The 20514-nt window shown below is 45.2% G+C and overlaps 2 protein-coding genes across 2 annotated transcripts in view; one reads left to right on the top strand and one right to left on the bottom strand.

Annotated features, from left to right (window-relative positions):
- The window catches only part of Iqgap2 (IQ motif containing GTPase activating protein 2), a 277134-nt gene that overhangs the window by 58359 nt on the left and 198261 nt on the right, over nt 1-20514 (top strand).
- LOC148006634 (uncharacterized) lies at nt 8694-12296 on the bottom strand. Its single transcript, XM_087636118.1, has 4 exons — nt 12184-12296; nt 11168-11230; nt 10093-10180; nt 8694-9533 (listed from the first exon to the last, which is right to left on the bottom strand). Exons 1-4 carry the CDS (start codon nt 12219-12221, stop codon nt 9396-9398), a joined length of 327 nt encoding a protein of 108 aa, XP_087492244.1. The 5' UTR covers nt 12222-12296; the 3' UTR covers nt 8694-9395.

The following is a 20514-nucleotide window of genomic DNA, read 5'->3' as shown; positions in this document are numbered from 1 at the left end:
TGAGAGGAGGGCCTGCTGGGAGGATGAGCCTGTTTGGGGCTCTTTCTAACCAAAACACCAAACACAGCAGGGTTCTACCCTTTTAGGTCTACCAAGGGTAGGTACATCCCAGCCAGGGTGTGGGGTGGGGTGGGGGAGTGGTGGTGGTAAGGAATCTTCTAGAAGAAAGGACTCAGCTGTGTTACCTTGAAAGGGAATGTGAAATGGTCCTATAAAGGAGACAAGATGCCAGCCAGCCAGCTCCCGTGGATGGCCTGCAGTACTTAGAGCAGAGGAAGGTCACCAGCTAGGTGGTGACTAGGAGGAGGTACTATGCAATTGCAGTTGAAGGCAGAGTGGTTAAGGATGTAAAGGAAGGAGCCTTGGTGGAGGACCAGATGTGGGCAGCAGAGGACATTGGGAAATTGTATGCTCGACTCATTTGTGAGGTGTTCACTTTGTGGTCTCTAGCAGCTAAGGCTGGTCATGAGACTCCTCTTTGGAAGGGGCTGCTGCTGCTGCTATTGTTGTTGTTGCTGCTGCTGCCGCCGTTGTCGTCGTCGTTTTAGTCCACATACTGTGTGTTCTAGCCGTGGCTGTGTGTTGGTGGATAGGCACCTAGCAGATATGTTCATGTTAATAATCTTGGGCCACGGACAAGTTAGGCAACTGCTATTTGACCCCCAGTGCTAGTGTTTGTTTGTCAGACTCTTCGAAGTTGGAAGCCTGGGAGGGGCTCGAAACTTTCCACGGTCTCAGATGTACTTTACAAACAAGGGTGTCCCATGAGCGACCATTCACCAGGCACCAGACCCTGATCACTCACCGCACGGGATTCTCGAATCTCCTTGCTGTCCTGGGGAGATGGATCACCCCCATTTTATAGGTGAAAAAGCCAAGTCCTGAGAAGACTTTAGTACTTGTTCAAAGTCACAGCCAACAAGCCATTACAAACAGCTATAATGCTGATGTCAGACTATACACATTTACACATTACCCCACCTCTTCTTTTTTTCTCTTCCTCCCTCCCACCCTCCCTCCTTCCCTCTGTCTATCTACCATCTATCTACCTATCTATCTCTCTATCATCTATCCATCCATCCACCCACTCATCCATCTATCTATCTATCTATCTATCTATCTATCTATCTATCTATCTATCAACATGGTCTTGCTGCATTGCCCAAGCTGTATCTAGAAATATAGCCCTAGTTGGCTTCTAACTTGGTAGCCTCCTGCATCAGTCTCTAAAGGACTAGGATTGCAGGTATTCATGTGCATACCTCACCCCTGCTACCTGCATGTCTTTAGCTTTATAAATTTACACTGGCCTGGGATTTTATTCTTCATGGACTTAGGCTTCCAGCTCCTGATTGCTTCTTACTTTATGGGTTTAGTGGGATTAGCATCATTGTACATTTAGGGCTCTTTCTTACCACCCTTCTTGCTGTCTGTCTGTCTACTTCTCTCCCCCCTCATTCTATCTATTTCTCTCCTTCCCTTCCCCCCTTCCCTGTCTTTCTCTCTTCTCCTTCCCTTCCTCGCCCCCCTCCCTTTTGTGTGGTGTCTGTTATTTGTTTGTTTTTTTCTCTCATGGCCCATGCTGGCCTTGACTTTATGACCTTCGTGCCTTAGCATCCCAAGGGTTGAGATTCCAAGCATGCACCCCTGCTGTACCTAGCTGTTCTGTTCTGAGTGGTATACAGCTGGGACTCGTTTATGGAGGGCTTTGCCTTGTATGTCTCTTCTTTTCTTCTTTCTATCAAGTTTTCATAGGAATTTTCATGTTCTGTACTACAGACTTTCTCCTCCTCATTCTAGAGAGCCTCCATTCATCCCTCGAGCTGGTTAGGTATGGATTTCCCATCAGTCATCTTTTTGCTCTGTCACTGTTCTGACTGGTTTCACAGCGTGCTTGGCTTTTCGTTGAGACATCAAAAGGTATGAATAGCAAACACCACGGCAGTGTCTTCCTTCCTGTATGAACCAGAGGCCGCCTCATGCTGTGATGCTTAAAACTCACAAAACAATATCTTTATTCATGGTGCAGGCTCTGAGGGAAGCATTGGGGAGGCGGGTGGCCAGGGAGGGGGAGCTTTATAGGATCCTCACTGTCATGGCAGATTCCTTAGCTCTTCCGTCTCAGAATGGCTGTACAATGTGAAGTGGCCTCTATTTGTTTTCTCAGTATAGGTAATGTGTTCCACAGATGGGGCCAGATCCCAAATCCTGTGAAGAGCGCCTAGCCTCAGGGGTCATGAGATCCCTATCTGTGGTGGGTTTAGGGGTAAGTTTGAATGAGGAAAACTGTCTTCTGACTGTTGGGTAATGTTCTTTTCATCTGTGAGTCTCTCCAAGTCATGCTGGTCAGGAAGATATTAGTTAGAAAGCTCTATAGTAAAAATGAATATAACATTCATTTAATGAATTCAATCTTAAGTCCTTAGTTTGAGACTGAATTTTTAGTAAGGGGAGTTACCTGTGCGTTGTCTTTGTCATTGCCTTGTTGTTTGTGACAAGCTTAAATCCATTTAAGTGTTAGAACTAGAGTCTAGAAATTAATGTCTTTCGTTATTTCAAACTCTTCCCCCTGTGTCTTGCCTGGCTTGGGTTACATATCCCTTGACTTTATTTATTTATTTTTTCTGTCATTTAATTTGCAGTGAATTCTTTCAGCTGCCTGGTATTTCGCATGGTGTATGGTCGACAGTTACACCATTTATGAGAAAGAAACTTAGGGAGGTGATTCCCAACTTCAGTTACATCCTACAATTAAGGTTACAAGGGCTTCTTGGGAGACTTTCCCAGATGGTGTAAAAGATAATTCTTAGGAGCAGGTCCATGGACCATATATATTTGGTCTGTATATATATTTGATTTTTTGAGACAAGGTTTCTCTCTGTAGCCCTGGATGTCCTGGGAATCACTCTGTAGACCAGGCTGGCCTTGAACCCAGAGATCTGCCTGCATCTGCCTCCTGCTGGTGACGGGGACATAGAAGCACCTTTAGCGTCTGCTTCCGGCCATTCCATTTGGCTTTAATGGAAAGAACAGAGGATTCCTCCTTCCTGGGGGATGGGAGGAAAGGGGGAGGGTATACAGGGCTACACTGAATGGATGGGAGTGGTTTTGAGGAGCCAACTAAGGTTTTGTGGTTTTTTTTTTTTTTTTTGGTTCTTTTTTTCGGAGCTGGGGACCGAACCCAGGGCCTTGCGCTTCCTAGGCAAGCGCTCTACCACTGAGCTAAATCCCCAACCAGCCAGCTAAGGTTTTAAGTTTTCTTTGCAAAGCCGGTCATCAGGTTCACATAACTTTCATTATCAGCCCATGGGGATGAATGAGGTAGCTAGGCCTCAGGATCAGTAATGTTGGCTCTCACAAAGTCCTGGGATACCAAGACCCCATGGTGGTAATGTAAACATCACTGAAACTGCCTTGAGGTCCAATCTGGCTATAGAGGCTAGTGAAGCCAGAATGGGTAAGATGGGGGTGGCATGGTGAGGATGAAGGGCAGGATTCTGAAGGAGAAGGAAGTGGAGACCGATAAACACAGGCAGTGGTCAGAGATCTGGAAGCCTGCATTGCACAGGCCGGGTGTTTCCAGGTAATGATAAAGACCAGGGTGGGGTGGAGCCTAGGTGGAGCTGCACTGGAGGTGAGACAGGAGGAAGTCTTCCAGCTGGGCCTTTGGCTACTGCCAGGGTTTTCCACTTTCTTAAAGCCACCAGACACAAGTAGTCCAGGAAAGAACACGTGTGGTGAGAAAGGGAAGTCCTGGAGCTCGAACCAGGCAGGACCCGACTAGAGTTTGACAGTCACTGGCCTATTCATCCCGAATGGAGGCCGTGTGGTCTAGGAGAAACGTTGGGGAACACAGTGATGTCTATGCTTCAGTCTTGTGAGTCAAGGGACGTGGGGACCACAGCTGCCTTGAAGAGGGTTGACGTGGCATCATGAAGGGAAAGGGGAAAGCTGTTAAGTGGGCAGAGCAAGTTTAAACAACTGAAAGAGACAGTTGTATTTTTGTACAGATCAGGCATTACAGAAGCACTTGGGTAGGATAGGAGTGGGTAGATTTGGCGCGAGACTGGGGAGGGCTGAGGGAGGCAAATGAGTGTATCTAGAATCGTCGTGGGTCAGCTTGACCAGTGGAGATAAATTAGGCTGAAACCACCCCTAACAATTTTAGTTGAGAGAATGCAGGCCCAGCTCTCAGGTGCAAAAGAAGGTGTCCACTCTGACAAACCGTTCCTGTAAAATTTAACTCACACTGCTCTGGAGGGGAAGCACTAGCATCTATGGCTGAAACTGTCGCAGATTCCAGTTTCCCAGCCCAGCTTAATGAAGAGTGTGGAGACCCGCTTTCTCTGAGATGAGGGACCCATCAAATACTTTTGCTCCAGATGAATAACTAACTCATTAGCTGGGACAGATACCTTTAACAAATAACTTGTCAGAGTTCATGATTTAGTGTGTGCGTGTCTGTATGTATGCACATATACACTTAGATACATTGCACATGTGTGTACATGCATGTAAAGACAGGTCAATACTGGGTATCCTCAATTACATGAAATTTGGGGGCCATATTCATGCCATAGCGATGTGTCATGCCTCTTGGAAGTATTGATCCTGAAGAACTGTTCATACAATATGTCTGGTAGCCACTCCGTTTGCACATTACGAAATAAGATTCATGAAAGACCTCTGAACTTACTGAGTCCTGGTGCTTGGCCACGGTCAAAGTGGTCGGAACACATTCACTTCGAAGCATACCGATCTGAGGATGGGTTAGCCCAGGCTCAGAAAGCTTACACAATAAACTGACTGGGCCCAGCTGTCTAGCATCTGAGGCAAAGGAATGAGATCTGTTTACATCGTACAGAATTCTATGTTAGTTTTGGAAAAGTAAGAAAAAAAATGAGTGGATGGTTTCCCTCTTTGCGTGGCTCTCCCAGGCTGGGTATACACAGGGGACAGAAGGGAAAAGCACAGACTCAGCCAAGGACAGGAAGAGGAGGAGACGTGAAGAGGTGGTTGAATCATTTTCTGTACCAATAGAGTATGGCTGTGCAGGGGAGGGGCTGGACAGGGAAGTTTGCAAAGACTTCATACGTAAGAAGGTGATCCATGTCGGTCTGGCCATATAGCAGGTGATAACTTGTCATACAGAGCTGGCTGGGCTCAAGCGGGGGAATGGAGAGGCAGGTCTTTGCATAAAGCCCCTTTTCTTTAATTTCCATCACGTGTGTGTTTGTTTGATGTTTTGTTTTGTTTGCTAAGATAAGTCCTTTTTAAAATCATTTTCTTTTCTCTTCTCTTGGGGCATTTGTTAATAAAACAGCAGGTGGAGAAACTTCAGCTTTCCTGTGTCGTACATACGCAGGTAGCTTCAGATATTTTGGTCTTTGTTTTGTTCTGTTCTGTTCTTCTGTGAGTGGTCTCATCTTCCCAAATGACCTTTCCAGCTTCCCTACCATCTCAGGGGATTTGGCTTGTGTACAGAAGTAAGTTACCATGTTCATGAACTGAAGAGCTGTACGGTCTTGAGCAGAGCATCTTTGTGAAATGGGTCCAAGCGTACATTACCTTGTATTGTCTTATCTGTTGTACAACTAGAACAAAATTCCTGAGGCTGAGGTCAAGGCAAAGGGACCCACAGGGCTGGGCTGAGGGCCCAAAGCTACTCTCAGGCTGATATTCATAAGGAAGTTATCTGCAGTCACATCTACATCAACTTATGTCACTTTTGTCCTTTTCTTTTAATAAAGGACTTAGTGACAAACTGATGAAATCGGTCATTTATTTTTAGACTTGGTAGAAGTAGATAAGACATATCCACACTTCTTAATTTTAGGAGGGTGGTACTAACTTACAGGCCAGATTTTATTCCCAGCCAGAGCAAGGCTCAGACATCCGCTATGCACAGCTGCAGAGACAATGGAAGACAAGGTTACAGGAACCGGGGAGACGGGAGACGTTGTTCGTTGGCCTTGACTGTGAGGTGTGGAGCTCCCTGGCTGCTGCTGTTCTTCTCAAACAGAGGATGGCGCCTGGAGGGTTTCTTCCTTGTACGATCTTGAGCAGAGCACCTTTGTGAAATGGGTCCCAAGAGTACATCCGTGCCCCATGCCTGTGTGCTACAGCACTGTGATGGGAAGACTAGGCCAAAAGTCACGCAGCCATGTTGGCGTACACTGTAGAATGTGGTGACGGGGAACGGAATGGCTCTTAAGCTCCATTGTTTATTATGAAAACATTTTCAGGAATAGAAGCAGCTGTGAACCAGGCTTTCCCGGCTTAATTGGAGCTGAAGAATGTGCACCTTCAGCTGCTTTTTATGGGTGCTGTTTGCACATTTACTTCGGTCTAGCACAAATATAGGTGGGGTGGGTCATGAAGGGGAGAACGAGGCTCCTGGAATGTCCGAGAAGTGCAATCTTCCTTCTGTAAATAGCACCTTTCCACACACCACACAGGACACTCAGAGCATCCAGAGAGAAGGAACTGATTATTTAAACTCGGAAATCCATACATGCAGCTTAATTACATCTTTTTATGGTAAATGAAATTCACCATCAAGGAAATCCTCAGACCAAACGAGAGCCAATTCTGCCCATGAGCTAAGTCTTATGGCAAGAACTGCGGACTGCTTCAGGAGGGAACATGAGGGGACTGAGGAGAGCTGACTCATTGGCCTGGCTTGGGTGGAGCTGGACTTTAGCCAGCCCGGAGATAACCTGGGCAGCAGGTTAACTGGGCTTCCTGGACTCAGGGGTATCAAGGTGGCAGGCTTCCCTTCTGAATATCTCAGCCCAGGGACAGGATGCCATGTTTTATGAATTCTTAACACGCCTCAAGTCCTCACTGCTGGGGGGTGGGCTTTCTGCGTGCCTGCTTTTGTCCAGATTGTCCCAGCATGCTTGTGTCCATCCCTCTGTTCCCATGCTGACGTGATACCTTAGCTCTCAGACTGTGGGATGGCTAAGGATTGGTGAATAGCCTTCCCCTCCTAAGAGAACGTCCAGCTTCGGATACTGGGAATGCTTCATTTGTTCCAGTCTTGCTTTTCCACCCCCCTATATATCTTTATTCTCTGAGAACCTCCCAGACCTACCCCTCCTCTCTCTACCTGCCTAACTCGATAACTAACTTTGTGCTGCCTACACGCTCTTGGGCATATGGTTTTTCCACTAGAGCCTAGTCAGCCTCCAACAGGCCACATCCTTAGAGGGAACTGGTTTCCCCTCTCCTACAAGCTACTGATTGCCAATATCCCCTCAGCTAGGGGGCCCCGGCTCCCGCTCCATGCTGGGATTTATCTGGCTTGAGCTTGTACAGGTCTTGTGCGTACTGCCGCGATGGCTGTAAGCTTGCATGTGCAGATGCTTGCCGTGTCCAGGAACCAGTTTCTTCGTTGTCGCTCCGGCTCTTGCGGTATTTCCTTCTCACTTTCTGCAATGGTCTGTAAGCCTTGCATGGCGGGGCCTGGCAGACTTCCCACTTAGTGGGGAGCACTTTATAGTCCCTTCTCTGCAACTCGGCCATTTGCAGACCTCTGATGGACACTAGCCTGTGATGTTTGGGGGGTGGGGTCTCTGAGACCTTAAGTCCCCCAATAACTCCAAAAGAGGTCACTCGTCTCTGGTACTGAACTTTTTGTTAGCTTGTGGAAAATAGTAGGGACATTGTTGACTTATTATAGGGTAACTGCACTGACATTCTTTGTGAGGTGTGTGTGTGCGTGGGTGTGGGTTTAGGAAGCTTCTACAGTAGTAAGTTTCATATGACATTTTCAAAAATGTCTTTAGTGTTAGTTATCTCCCCATGTTTTTTTGTCCAGGACCCTTCCCTCTCCTCTCCCATCCTAATTCAACCTCCCATCATTCTCCTGTACCCCTTCACGCCACTGTTTCTGTCTCCATTCCCTTGGGAGGACTCCCCCCGCCCCCGCCCCCACCCCCGCCCCGCCCCATGACCCTTGCTAATATCCTAACCTGTGTGGGTATTCCAAATGGAACATATTTGAAGACTCAGTGCTCCTGGCCACCAGTGAGAGAAGAATGTGGATCTGGGTCACTTCATTCAGAATGAGTATTTCCATCTACTGTTTCTCCGTCTGTGTATTTGTGAATTTCATAGTTATGTTGTTCTAAGCAGCTCAGTAGTACTCTCTTCAGATCGTATAAATCTTTTGCTTATTTATTTATTCATTCATTTATTTATTTTTAGCAGAAGAATAATGCAAATGCTTTTTACTTAAAAGTAACTGTGGTGTAGTTCGAGCAGACTAGCTTTTGGCGGAAGGACTACAAGTCCTTTGTGATCAGAGACTATCTCATTGATTAAAGTTTTGACTTCTATCCCTTATGGGACATCTGAGTTCCAGCAAATATACAGTGGTCAGTGTAAAATTATAAAAAAAAAATAACAGGCTATCTTTTAACCCACTCTAGGTACTGCACCGTAGTGCCCCATGGTATCTGGTAGATATCTTAATCTCAGTCAGCAAAGCCTCTCACTCGCTTTGCTCCATCCCACATCACACTGCCGAAGGCTTCTCTCTGAGCCAGGCAGCAATCTCTCTACCCATCCAGTTCCCAAGGCAGGTTGCCACCATGGCAGAAATATACAATTCTGTGGCAGTTTGGTGTCCCAGCCGCCACCTTGAACTTAAATTGCCATAAGAAAGAACACGCAACACAATAACCTCTGATCCAGTTGATAAGATATAATTGCCCACCTAAACATACAAAGCCCTGTGCACATCCATCCCTTAAGAATATTCATAACAACCTGTAAATATGCAGAGTAGAATCTTAATGCCAGCTCCCAGGTTCTCTCCGCAGCTTCCTCTCTCCAGTCTCCTTCCGTTCCAGTCTCCTCCTCTTCCCTCAAACTTTTCTCCCGCCCATCCTTCCTTCTTGTCCAATGACAGGCCTCGTTCTATCTTGTATCTGCCTTCACTTGTATGACATCATCCTACAGGTTAGGACTGAATCCATCATGGGCCCCAGGCATTTCATTGGGTAGGTCCTTCCCCCCGCTTTTTTCAAATGTGTACCTGAGTCACATGTTCATGTCCCAAAGAAAAAAAAGCAAAGAAAGGTTTCCAAGGCCCAGAAGAGAGCAACACTGTCAAGCCTCCTGAGGGTGGTTTCACACAGCACCAGTATCTTGTCAGGCGAACAAGAATCCTTTCGTCCGGCTGTTGTACATGTGTGGGTGGGGCTCTGGTTGCTAGGTGCAGCTCTGGAAAGGCCCCTCATGAGGAGGGTTGTCTGGGTACCAACTGGTTTCTGTCCATCAGCTTGATGCTTTCCCCCCAACTCCAACATCTTGGGCCTCCTTCATCCTTTGCGGAGAGTTCTGTCTCCTTAAAAAGTAGATACCATCTCTTTGTATAGCACTGTCCCCTATACAAGGGGGTCTCCAGACCACACGATCATAGAGAAGGAAGGTAACTTGGAGGTCTGAGATGCTGCTTGGATGCTGGGTAGGTCCCCAGTGTGCCCTTCTTGACCACTGTTCATTCCACACTGTTCCCTGGTAAACTGAATGAGTTGAATGAGTGAAAGGTGTGCACTGCCCCCCCCCCCCCCCAAATGCCTCAGGGTGGAGGCCAGGAGTGAGCTTTTTCATTTTCATTGTATTGTATTGTAATATATATATATATATATACATATATATATATATATATACACACACACACACATATACACACACATATATATATACATACACACACACACACACACACATATATATGTATACACACACACACACACACACACACACACACACATTACCTACCTCTCACCTTACCTACCTGAGTGCTGGGTTTACAGGGCTGTGCCACTGTGTCTAACTTCCCATTAATTATATTTTAGGTGTTTGACATATTTAAAACACGTCTTTCCTTTGTGTCTTAATTTGGAATTTCTCACAGCCTATTATCAAACACTCCCCAACACTCATTCTGGTTTTTGATTTCTGTAAAAACTTAGTCCTTCTTGTTTGGATTCACCTTTCTTTACCCTTAAACATGGAGCCAAGGCCCAATTAGCTAGAGTTGCCATGGCAACGTTGATGAGATGGAGCCAGTGTACTCACGCAGACGTGCTCAAAGAAGTTCGCGCAGTAGATTTCCTCTAGCATGCAGAGAAAGAATTGGCTTTGGCATAAACAGTATCCACTGAACCTTCAAGAAAAGAGTTGCCAGGGACTAAAAATATATAAGGTTTATAGCTTGTGTAACTTACCATGGGAAATTTTTAGCCATCCTTGAAGTAAAATCAGTCTCATTTAGTTACATAAATATTATCAGCTCAGATTTTTGCTTCATCTATGCAACATGGGTTTAAAATTCTGCCCGGTTCATTTCTTCCCACTCGCCATATAATTTTACCCATTGATTAGCTTACAATATTAATTATAGTTCAGGCTTATACTAGTATACTATTTAAGGTTGAAGTAAATTCATTCTCTTCTTTGACACATAAATTTTAGACCCTGTGGCAAAATGCTGGCAAAATATGACATTAAGTATTTAGGAACTAAATAATTGATTAGGTACTAAGTGATTAGGTACAAGTTTTTCCAAACAATTTTATATATATATATATATGATATATATCATATATATACATATACATATATATTACGTAATATATTATGTATATGTAATGTACACACACACACACACACACACATATATATATATAATCTTTGTCAGCTATATAGAATTTACTCCTTATAGAGGTTTACACATACCAGGCAAGCGCTCTGCCACCAAGCCATGTCCCCAGGCCTACATCATGTCCTTACAATGGATTATTAGTCTTGGTAGCACAGAAGGCTAATGTAATTCAATGATCTTTGATATTTTCCACTTTTATTTGTGTGTGCATATACGTATGGGCACACCTTTTACCATGTTGTGTATATTGAGGTCAGAGGACAATAGGTAGCAGTTGTTTCCCTTTCCATCTTATGGGTCCTGGGGGTCAAATTCAGGTCATAAGGTCATCAGCCTTGGCAGCCTTTACTTGCTGAACCATCTAACTCTTCAGCTCTCCATGATCTTTTAAAACATTATTGGAATAAAAATGCCCTCGTACTCTCAAAATGATTTTATTAGTTACTTTCCTGTTGCTAAGATAAGACATCATGACCAAGAGCAACTTACGGAATGAAGACCATTTCTGGCGTTCTGTTCCAGAAGGATAAGACTCCATTGAAGCCTGGGAGCCTAGTGACAGGAGCAGGAAGGCAAAAGTTTACATCTTCAAAGTCAGACACAAAGCAGAGAGGTAAACTTGGAAGAGGAAAGGCTTTAAGCTCTCCAGGGACACCTTTCTATGAAGACCCCAGTACCTAATCCCCACCCTCAAGTGGCACCACCAACTGGGGACCACATTTCAAGTGCCGGGATGCATTTCTCATTCAAACCGCTGTACTAGAATCCGTTCAAAAGAAGCTGAGCTTATGTTTGAGTGGCGTTAAAAGAAAACGGGTGACTGAAGTGAAGCTGCTTCTATATTCTCACTTTTGCTGCTGTCTTCTTGTTTCCCACACTTAGCACATTTTCTCCATTTTCTCACTAGCATTAGCCAGAGTCTACCTGGACTGTAAGATATTTAGATGTGTATGTGGTCACCAACACGTATGACAGGATGTTCTCTGCCAAGCACTGTCACTTTGAAGGTGCTACCTTTTACTCAATGTCTGATATCTGTGCGTGTTTGTTGATATTTAGTTTGTCAGTTTGAATGAGGGGTACAGTTAGGATTACACTAAGATAAAAGTTGAGCTCTTGGTACTAATATTTCCTTCCTTCTTTCCTCTTTTTCTCCCTTCTCTGTTTCTTCTCTTATTCTCCCTTCCTCCTTCCCTCTCCTTCTCTCCTCTTATACAGTAAGATTGAAGACTAGAAAGTGGGGTCTTTTCCCTCTAAAGTACTAGACATGAATTTGGATAGCAATCTCTTCAGCTAGACCCTGCATCTGTCTGCCCTTTGTTCTGTCCTGGCACTGTTACTGTAGGTTACAGCTCCCCTCATGAACAGAAAGCCCCAAAATGCACTGAAGTGGTTTGGAAAAGCTTGCTGGGATCGCAGGGGTGCAAAACTGTGCCCAGTCTCACTAGTTTCATTGCCATACTCATCCATCAACTTTTCTTGAGCTTTGTAAAACTCAAACGTACGCCATTTTGTGTGTCCAGCTTCCTCTTCTAGCTGCCATGCCTCGTGAGATCCACCCATGTTGTTGCAGGTACCGTACAATAGTCTACTGTTTACTGTCACTCGCCGTTTGAGCAGTGTGGGGAAGGGAACCCGGGGCCTTCTGCATGTCAATGAGTAATGTTAATGAGTAATTTTCCTGGCCCTCCCTCTTTTATGTTATTTTTTTCTTTTTGATCCTCGATGCTGCTCAATGACACGACAGGTCAAAATTCCAAAGGGATTTGTTTGATGTGTGTTGTTTCTAAACATATGAGGCTATTATAAGTCAGTTGTATGTGGTATGTGTGCACACGTGCACCTGTGCATGCATGCCAGGGGTTGAACCCAGGCCTATACCCCTACTAGGTAGGCCCTTCTCCTATGGAGCTATAGGTAAAACTTTTATCAAGAAAGAAACCCACGTAGTCTTGTTTTCTGGCCCTTACTCCTGTGCTTGTGGCTGCTTCTTAGACCGAGAGGTAACTTTCTGTAGGAAAGTGTTTTTTTGCTTTTTTTGTTTTTTTCTTTCCCTCCTTTCTCTCCTACGTGTGTGTTTTGAAAGGATAGTTTTTCTTGAGAAATTTTGAATTAATGAAGCTATGGTTTTCTTACAACTCTTTTTTTTTTTTTCTTTTTTTTCAGAGCTGGGGACCGAACCCAGGGCCTTGCGCTCGCAAGGCAAAGCTATGGTTTTCTTAAGAGTCATCCTGTCTCCCGTTTCTCCTTTCCCTGTCACCCCCACGGCCACATGCACTCAGTGTACACGCCACACACGCACCAGGCTGCACCACCCACCTTCCAGATGAATCACACTGAAGTGGGACTTGCTAATCCGGAAGCAGGGACACTTCTCTGCTCTTGACGCACCGGGGAGAGGAGAGTCCTGCTAGCAGCCCACTTGGTGTTTTCAATGTATGCCTCAGACTGGAAGGCTGAGTGGAAATCTCCAGTCGGTCTAGGCAGTGATTTTCATTGAAATGGAAATTACCTTATGCAGCCTCTCACGCTCCTTGGCTTCCCTGGAGAAAGATTGGCTGAGCTCGCCAGCGTTGAAAAGAACTGTTTCCGAGTATGCAGCAAGATTGAAGATGATTCACAAAGCAAATCAGGCCTACCGCTGAAGTAGCTCACAGTTTAAGCCCGTTTGGGCATTTGCATGGTGAGGGGCCACTGGTGGCTAGTGGAGTGACTTTGTAGCTGAGTGTCATTCCTGAGTTCCTGAGTCGCAGTCACCAGTTTTTGGTTTTTCCATAATCTACCAATGATCGTCCTGAAGCGATCCACAAATAATGCCTTAAATCTAAAAAATACCAGTGTTTGGAGTACTTTCAGAGAATATTGGGACTTGTAGGCCCTGGGGTAGACAGGGAGGGAGCGAAAGATTTGATATGAATTGCATAAAAACCTCTTAAGTACCACTGAAGTGAGGCAGCCTGGACAAGACTAGGCCTAAGGCAGAAATGTGGCCGTAGACAAAGCCATTCTCCTTGCTGCTGTTCCGGTAGGTAGTACTCTATGCAGTGTCGTCATCCTTTCTCAGTTTGCCAGCTGACGACTGCTGTACTCTCACCCTGACTTTCATACATGACGGTTCCGTTGTAAAAATACCATGGCGTCTACGTGGTAGCATATCTTTAGGGAAACCAGTTTACATGAAGGTGGTAATACCACAGAGCCAAGTACCCCTAGACACCTTGTTTCCCATCAGCAAGCTGGACGGTACGTCAGGAAGCCCCTTAGAATGAGGCTGCTGTTTAGAATACGTAGCCTTACAGACTCCTACAACTTCTTTGTTTGAGACCTTGAGTTTATCACTTGGAAACTTTCAATGACATGCTTGCATATTATACAGGAATGAGCATGATTAGTGTGTCCTTTCAAATGGCCTCATCTTGTCTCTTATTCCTGGAAGGCTGGCTTCTCCCTGGGACTTGTCCTTCCTGTGGTGTATGTCATGGTCATGTCGTCATGCGAGGCCAATCGGTGTTGTTGTGGCTGCTCCTGTTGTGGTTTATCACTAACTGCACGTGTATGCTACTCTCTGCTAAATCTTGAGCAGGTTGTACTCATGTATTTCGGAATAAATGTATATACGTGTCTATGCACATACGTGGCCATGAATTTGAGGGAGAGCAAGAGGGTGCATGGGACAGAAATGATGGATTTATTGTTTCCAAAATGTTCAATTCTCGTAAGAAGAAAATTGTACTCGACAACGTCAACGAAATAAAATAAAAAGAGGGAAGAAATGAGAGACATCTCATTGGAACAAACATGATAAAAAAATGAGGATGGTTTTGATTGCAGACTTCATTAAAATACGGAGCCATGCAACGACATGGCTGGGTCTGTGATTTGTGCTGAGTAGAACTGGTCAGTGTTTGGTTTTGTGGGACTTTCCATCTGTTTGAGGAGATACTTGGAACCCCTTTTAACATTCCTCACCTTTGCCTAACTGTTCACCTGTACTTCCTGCCTTGTGCTCGAACCCTTGAAGAGGAGGGAAACATCTAGCCACCCCAGTTGTTCCAACCCCCTTTCCCTCCTCACACACTCGCCTCCTGCTTGCAAACAGTGTGCTGGGGGAGGTTCTCTGCATAGCTTGTTGTCTGCCTCCAAACATGCTGTGCCTTTTCCTTCACCACCCCTCCTCTTCCTCTACCACCCCTCCTCTTCCTTGAGCTCCTGGTGCCCATCCCCCTCCGGCCACTGTAATTCTGCATACACAGGGCTCCTTCTGAGCCTAAGAGGGCTCTTTTCAATGCCCTGGGGAGTCATCACCTTATTACAATTATACTGAGACAGCCCTGCCGGCCCCCCAGCACTAACTCCAAGCAGCCCGTCTGGATACGTTGTAATGCTGGTGATACTTGTGAGTCCTCAGAATAGATTCAGGGGAGCTTGCTAGTTTTCTACTACATTAGAGAGTAAGAAAGTTGAAGTGCTGGGAAGCAGAGGGACTATAAAGTGGGCCAGGGTTTCATGAGCTGTGGACAGTGCCTTCTCTGAAGTGTGAGCTATAGGAGTGGCTCTGCCTCCCAGAGTGTGGGGTAAGCCTGAATATGTGTCAGGAGTCAGAGACTGTATGAAAAGGCGGCCCTGGGCCCTGCCGTGGGATGAATAGGCTTTCTATAAACTGTAGGGGAGGAAGGAGGGCTCACAAGGAAAGGATTAGTGTTGCATGGATCAAGGTATTTGGGCAAAAGGTTGAGGCAGAGATTTCCAGTTCTAGACTTTGTGGAGGAGGGCAGAGGAGGATCTAGGCAGGTGATCATGGAGAGCTATGGTTGCTAGGCTAAGATGTTTAGGTGTTACCGGTGTCAGTTTCACAGTCTCCAAGAAATGGAAGAAGCAAACAGAGCTCTGAAGAACAAAGGAGGAGAATGAGCTGAGAAATTCTTGCAGTGAGCGGTCCAGGCAAGGAGGCATCGTAACCCAGCGCAGCACTGGGCCTATCATGCGCACTTGCCTGAAGAACTTGAGTACCTGGTGCTAGGTGATGTGGACACAGAAGTTTCTTAGACAAGGGGACAGCCAAAACACCTCACCTGTCACCTAATCATGAGAAAATAGCAACCTGGAGGCTAATCCGATGATCTGAGCAACCTCAGGACCACGGGCTCTCGGGAACTGAGATCTGCTTCTTGTTCACACTGTAAAGCACAGTGCCCTTTGTGTGTTGCAGGGGCCTGCGCGGTAGCTCCTTTGATCTATCTTCTGCCTCTTATTTCACCCCACCATCCCTTCTCACACAGTGTATCCAGTGGATCTTTTTAGATGCTAAGTCAAGGAACATTGCTTTTGCTTCTAACCATGCAATGGCCCTGCCACATTCCAACTAAAAAGAAAAACTGTAGCAAGGCACTATCTATCCCTTATCACCTTTCTCCGACTTGCCTCTTACTCTGTTCATCTGCCCTAGGCAAACAATGTCCTCTAGGCTCTTCATACTCCCTGAAGCACTCTCCCTTGGGCTTTCCCCATAGCTTGCCTGACAGCATGTCTGTCGGATTGTCACCTATCTGAAGCAGAATAGTCCATGTCACCCAACCATGCTACTTAACACTGCAACCTCCAAATCTAAAAGTAGGTCTGTGTCGTATGACCCAGTTGTTTCACTCCTGGTGTCCATCTGAAGGAGTCTACACCAACATGTCTCTGAGATATTTGAATATTGATATCTATTGCATTAGCTTAGCCACGGGACCAACCCAAATGTCCAACATTGGAGAAATGGATACAGAAAATGTGGGTATGCATGCATAGTGGGATCTCTCAAGTCATAAAGGGAGAATAGAGTGATGTCATTGGCAGGAAAGTGGACACTGTTAGAGATAGTCATATTGAATGAATTAATTAAGCCAGTCTCAGAGAGACAAATGTCACGTCTCTCCTTTGTGGTTCAACCTGTGCCCAAGTATGCAAAATGGAGGTGAAACTGAACTATCCAGAGGAACAGAGAGGAGAAACAGAAGGAGAAAGGACCAAGAAAAGATGGGATGTGAGGGGAGTGTCTCAGTGTTAAATAGAGCTATATAAAATGAATGAATGAATGAATGAATGAATGAATGAATGAATTGAGACAGGTATTACTATGTAGCCTTGGCTGGCCTCGAACTCACTGTGTAAACCAGACTGGCTTCAGACTCACAGAGACGCATCTGCCTCTGCTTCCTAAATAACGGGATGAAAAGTTCTATCACCCTGCCCAGCCATGTATGAAAATTTGAATTAAATAGATAAATAAAAGTTATTTTTACAGGAAAAAAAGAGAAAGAAAAGACATTACTACCAACCTTAGAGAAATAAAAAGCTTATAAAGATTTTAAAAGATAAAACCGAACCCAGTGGGACCTGACCCCTGCCATCCTGATCCTGTGTCCGCGTTGCCTGTGTCTAAAGCTACGTCACTTGCACCTACTTCCCGTAAGGCCAGTCTGGCTTAAGGAGGCCAGGGAGATGAGGCTGAGTAAAATGTGATTTATCTGCCATGATGTAGGTGGTCTAATTAACTTCCTCTTACAGAGTAACTCTTCATCACAAGAACATTTGATCAAACTTTCTGAGATCCTGTATAAAAATAAATTATGCATTCCTCCTGATTTTTGTTTTTCTTCAAATGGCAGTTTCTCTCTGGGATTTTTAAGGGCAGTTTTGTAAAATGTGTACAATAACTAAGAAGAAAATGCGAGGGTGGCTTTTCAAAGAAAAAGCCAGTTGGCAGAGGGGTTAAATCACAAATTCTGAAGCATCTGTGACCTGTAAGGCTACAGTAGATCAGCAAAGCCTTGTAAAGACAATACCAGTGACAGCTCCCTCATTTCCACCGTGTGCCTTTTTCCCTGTCACGTGCCCTTTAGCATTCCAGCACACACGTGTACCCCACAGAACTCTAAGTAGCAAATATACAATATGAAAAGACATTGTGGAAAGCACACAGAGGGTTTTGCTGGTCTTTTATATGTCTCACCACCCAGCTAGGTTTTCTTCTGTGGTCATACACACAGGCGCACACACTTGTACCATGCATGTATACATACATGCCAACTCACACGTATACAACAATACACTCTCTCTCTACCCCAACTTCATTTAAAAAGGAAAGGTGTTAAGGAAATTCAGGAGTTCAGAGAGGACACCATGAGGAAGGGTGACGCTATGGGGAGCTGTGAATTAGATGGCCCTCTGTCTTCTAAGTCCCTCCGCTTTACCTCCTCACTCCCTTGCTGCAGGAAGGTTCCACATAGAACATGTGGGTGTTTTCTAGGAGCTGTTCTCATATTGGTTACATAGACCAGTAACCCGTCTCTCAGAGCAGTTATCTCCTTTAGGTGTTTAAAACCTTGGTCCTGGGGAAGAAGAAAAAAACTCTACCTATAAATTACAGATACACACATAGCACAAAAATTGATGTATAATATACCTATAAGTTAAAAAAAAACAAAAACAGAGAAGTCAAGAGAAAAGTCAGAATCTACCTGAAAATGGGGATAGAGGTGGGAACGATAGCTTGTGATCTGGGCTATCCCAGGGGGGCAGCATCTGAGGTGTGCTCTTCACTCAGGCTATTGGAGTGCAGGGGTGTGTGCTTTTGAGAGTCTAGAGGTGAGATTTGCACTCCAGGGCATGAGCAATCCGAGCTTATCAAAAAACCAAACCAAAACAGAACAACAACAAAACAAAATGCAAGCAAACAAACAAAACCCAAGACCCTTTGGATCTTAGGCTTTCCCATGCCAACTCAAGTCTTGAAAGGCACTTGCTGGCCTCCCAGGAGTGTCAGGAGCAGAACTTGGGGAAGGACAGAATGTTGAAAAGGTGCAGCAGGAAGCAGAAAGCTGTGCTCTGGACTCTGAACGTCTGCCAGCTGTATAACTCCCTTTGATCTCTCTTTCTCCTTGGGTCCCTTCTACTGACCAGTTTCCTCATTTCCATTTCAAAGTCCTGCAAGAGAGGTTTGGGGGCGGGGGGCTACATCCTGCTCTTGGACTAAACAGAACTGCTTGGGGCAGCTTGAAGATGATCTGATCCTGAAGACAGGCCTCCTGGGTCACCTGTTGAATCAGCCCAAGGCTTGTGCTGCTACCCACTGGAGAAGGTTTTCCCTGCTTCCTGTCTTCTTGAAGGAAGGGATCCAGCCTGGACATAGTTTAGGCAGAATTTTATTCATCGAAAGCAGAGCACGGTGCATCCTAGAGAGAGATTGGAGCAGGCTGTGCCCAAGGAGAAGTGGCAGACCCATTTGGCTCTGCCTTGGGAGTTCTAAGAGGTTTCTCACAGTCCCTCTGTCTTCCAATGGAAGCATTGTATTCCTCCCCTTGAGTACCACTTTGGTTCACCTGACTGTACCATACATGCTCTAGTCCCTAGGTATCCATGCAGCTTTTCCTTGACTGCTTACCAGAAGGTTTCTTTGTGGCATTGGTAGACATTCAGAAAATTCTTTGTCACCATCTGATATGACTGAAAGAACCGAATCTTAGCTTCAAGGACACCAAGCCTCACTGGGGGGTGTTTTAACCACAGGGAGACACAGCTACCAAAATACAGGAGCGGTTTCCTTGGTTACTTCACATCTAGCTAATGACTTGTCTGTCTGGTCAGGATATATCCAACCACAAAAGGGGTACATGACGTCATCCTCTGGCCTGCTCCTGTCTGCCTGGCTACCTTCTTTAGCAGGAGGAAGATGTGCCACCCAAGAGCCACACGCGGCTTCCCTGGAGTAAGGACGTCCTGAGACCATTATACAGAAGCCTGTGGTGGGGTTCTCTGTACAGAGCCTTCACCTGCCTCAGGGGGCTTAAATTCCTGGCTTGAGTGTTTGTGGTGGGCAATGACCATCAAGAACATGGGACGAGTGCTCCGTTAGTTAGGACCCCTTTGCTTGCTTTAATAATGGGCCACGCACACTAAAGAAGTGGGAACCGTGAAATGCATACAGGCTCAGCAAATTGGAGTAGTCAGAAAATACATCCCGTTTCACTGATCACATTGGCAAGGACTAAAACATACGGCTACTATTAGAGCGAAGGAAAGCAGACATCAGTGCTCCTCAGGTTGGAGTTAAGTGAGATTCTCCCGAGGGGGTGGGGGCGAACTGGGGTTCAGCAGATCCTTCTCCAAGCAAGCTTATTACCACATTATTTACAGATGTGAGAAGTGAGCAACCTGTGGGTTTGGGAGGAAGTAACAGGTTGAAGGAACCCTATAAATATGAAGGTGTGTTTTTATCGTTGAGAATTAAGTTTGCAAAGGGTAATGATTTTGTGTAACAGAGTAACAAAGTAACATGCAAAGTATATATTGTATAAATGAATATAAATTTGCTTAATGCTGATTATATTTATTGCTGGGTTAAGCAACAGAGAATCTTGACACTTTTCAGAATTCCTTGCATCTTTATAATAGACAAAAATTACTTGCGTTTTCAGGAAAATAAATATTGAAGTCTGGAATATAGAAATAGAATTCTTAGCGATGTGATAGAATATCCATTAGTATAATACTTTAATAATGCCTTTTCTTTAAATGATCTACCTACTGGTTTACAAAGAGCAAGAGGTTTGATTAAAAGATGCCCCAGCGTTATTTGCAGTATGTAACAAGTTATTGAAAGAGAAAGCTAAATAGAATCAGTGTAGAACAGTGAAAGAAACAAGCCCTTCCCAGCCACTAGGTCTGGGATTAGACTCCTGATTTTGGTGGTGACCTTTAATGGGTTATTTATACTCTTGGACCTGAAAATTTCCCACTTGTGAAATGCTCTTAGCCATTTCTTTCCTCATAGGACCACTGTCAGGCAGTGCTGG

The sequence above is a fragment of the Rattus norvegicus genome, chromosome 2 (assembly GCF_021556685.1).
Source record: "Rattus norvegicus strain SHRSP/BbbUtx chromosome 2, alternate assembly SHRSP_T2T, whole genome shotgun sequence".
NCBI lineage: Eukaryota > Metazoa > Chordata > Mammalia > Rodentia > Muridae > Rattus > Rattus norvegicus.
The sequence above is the reverse complement of the archived record's forward strand: the minus strand, read 5'-3'. Positions and strand labels throughout refer to the sequence as shown.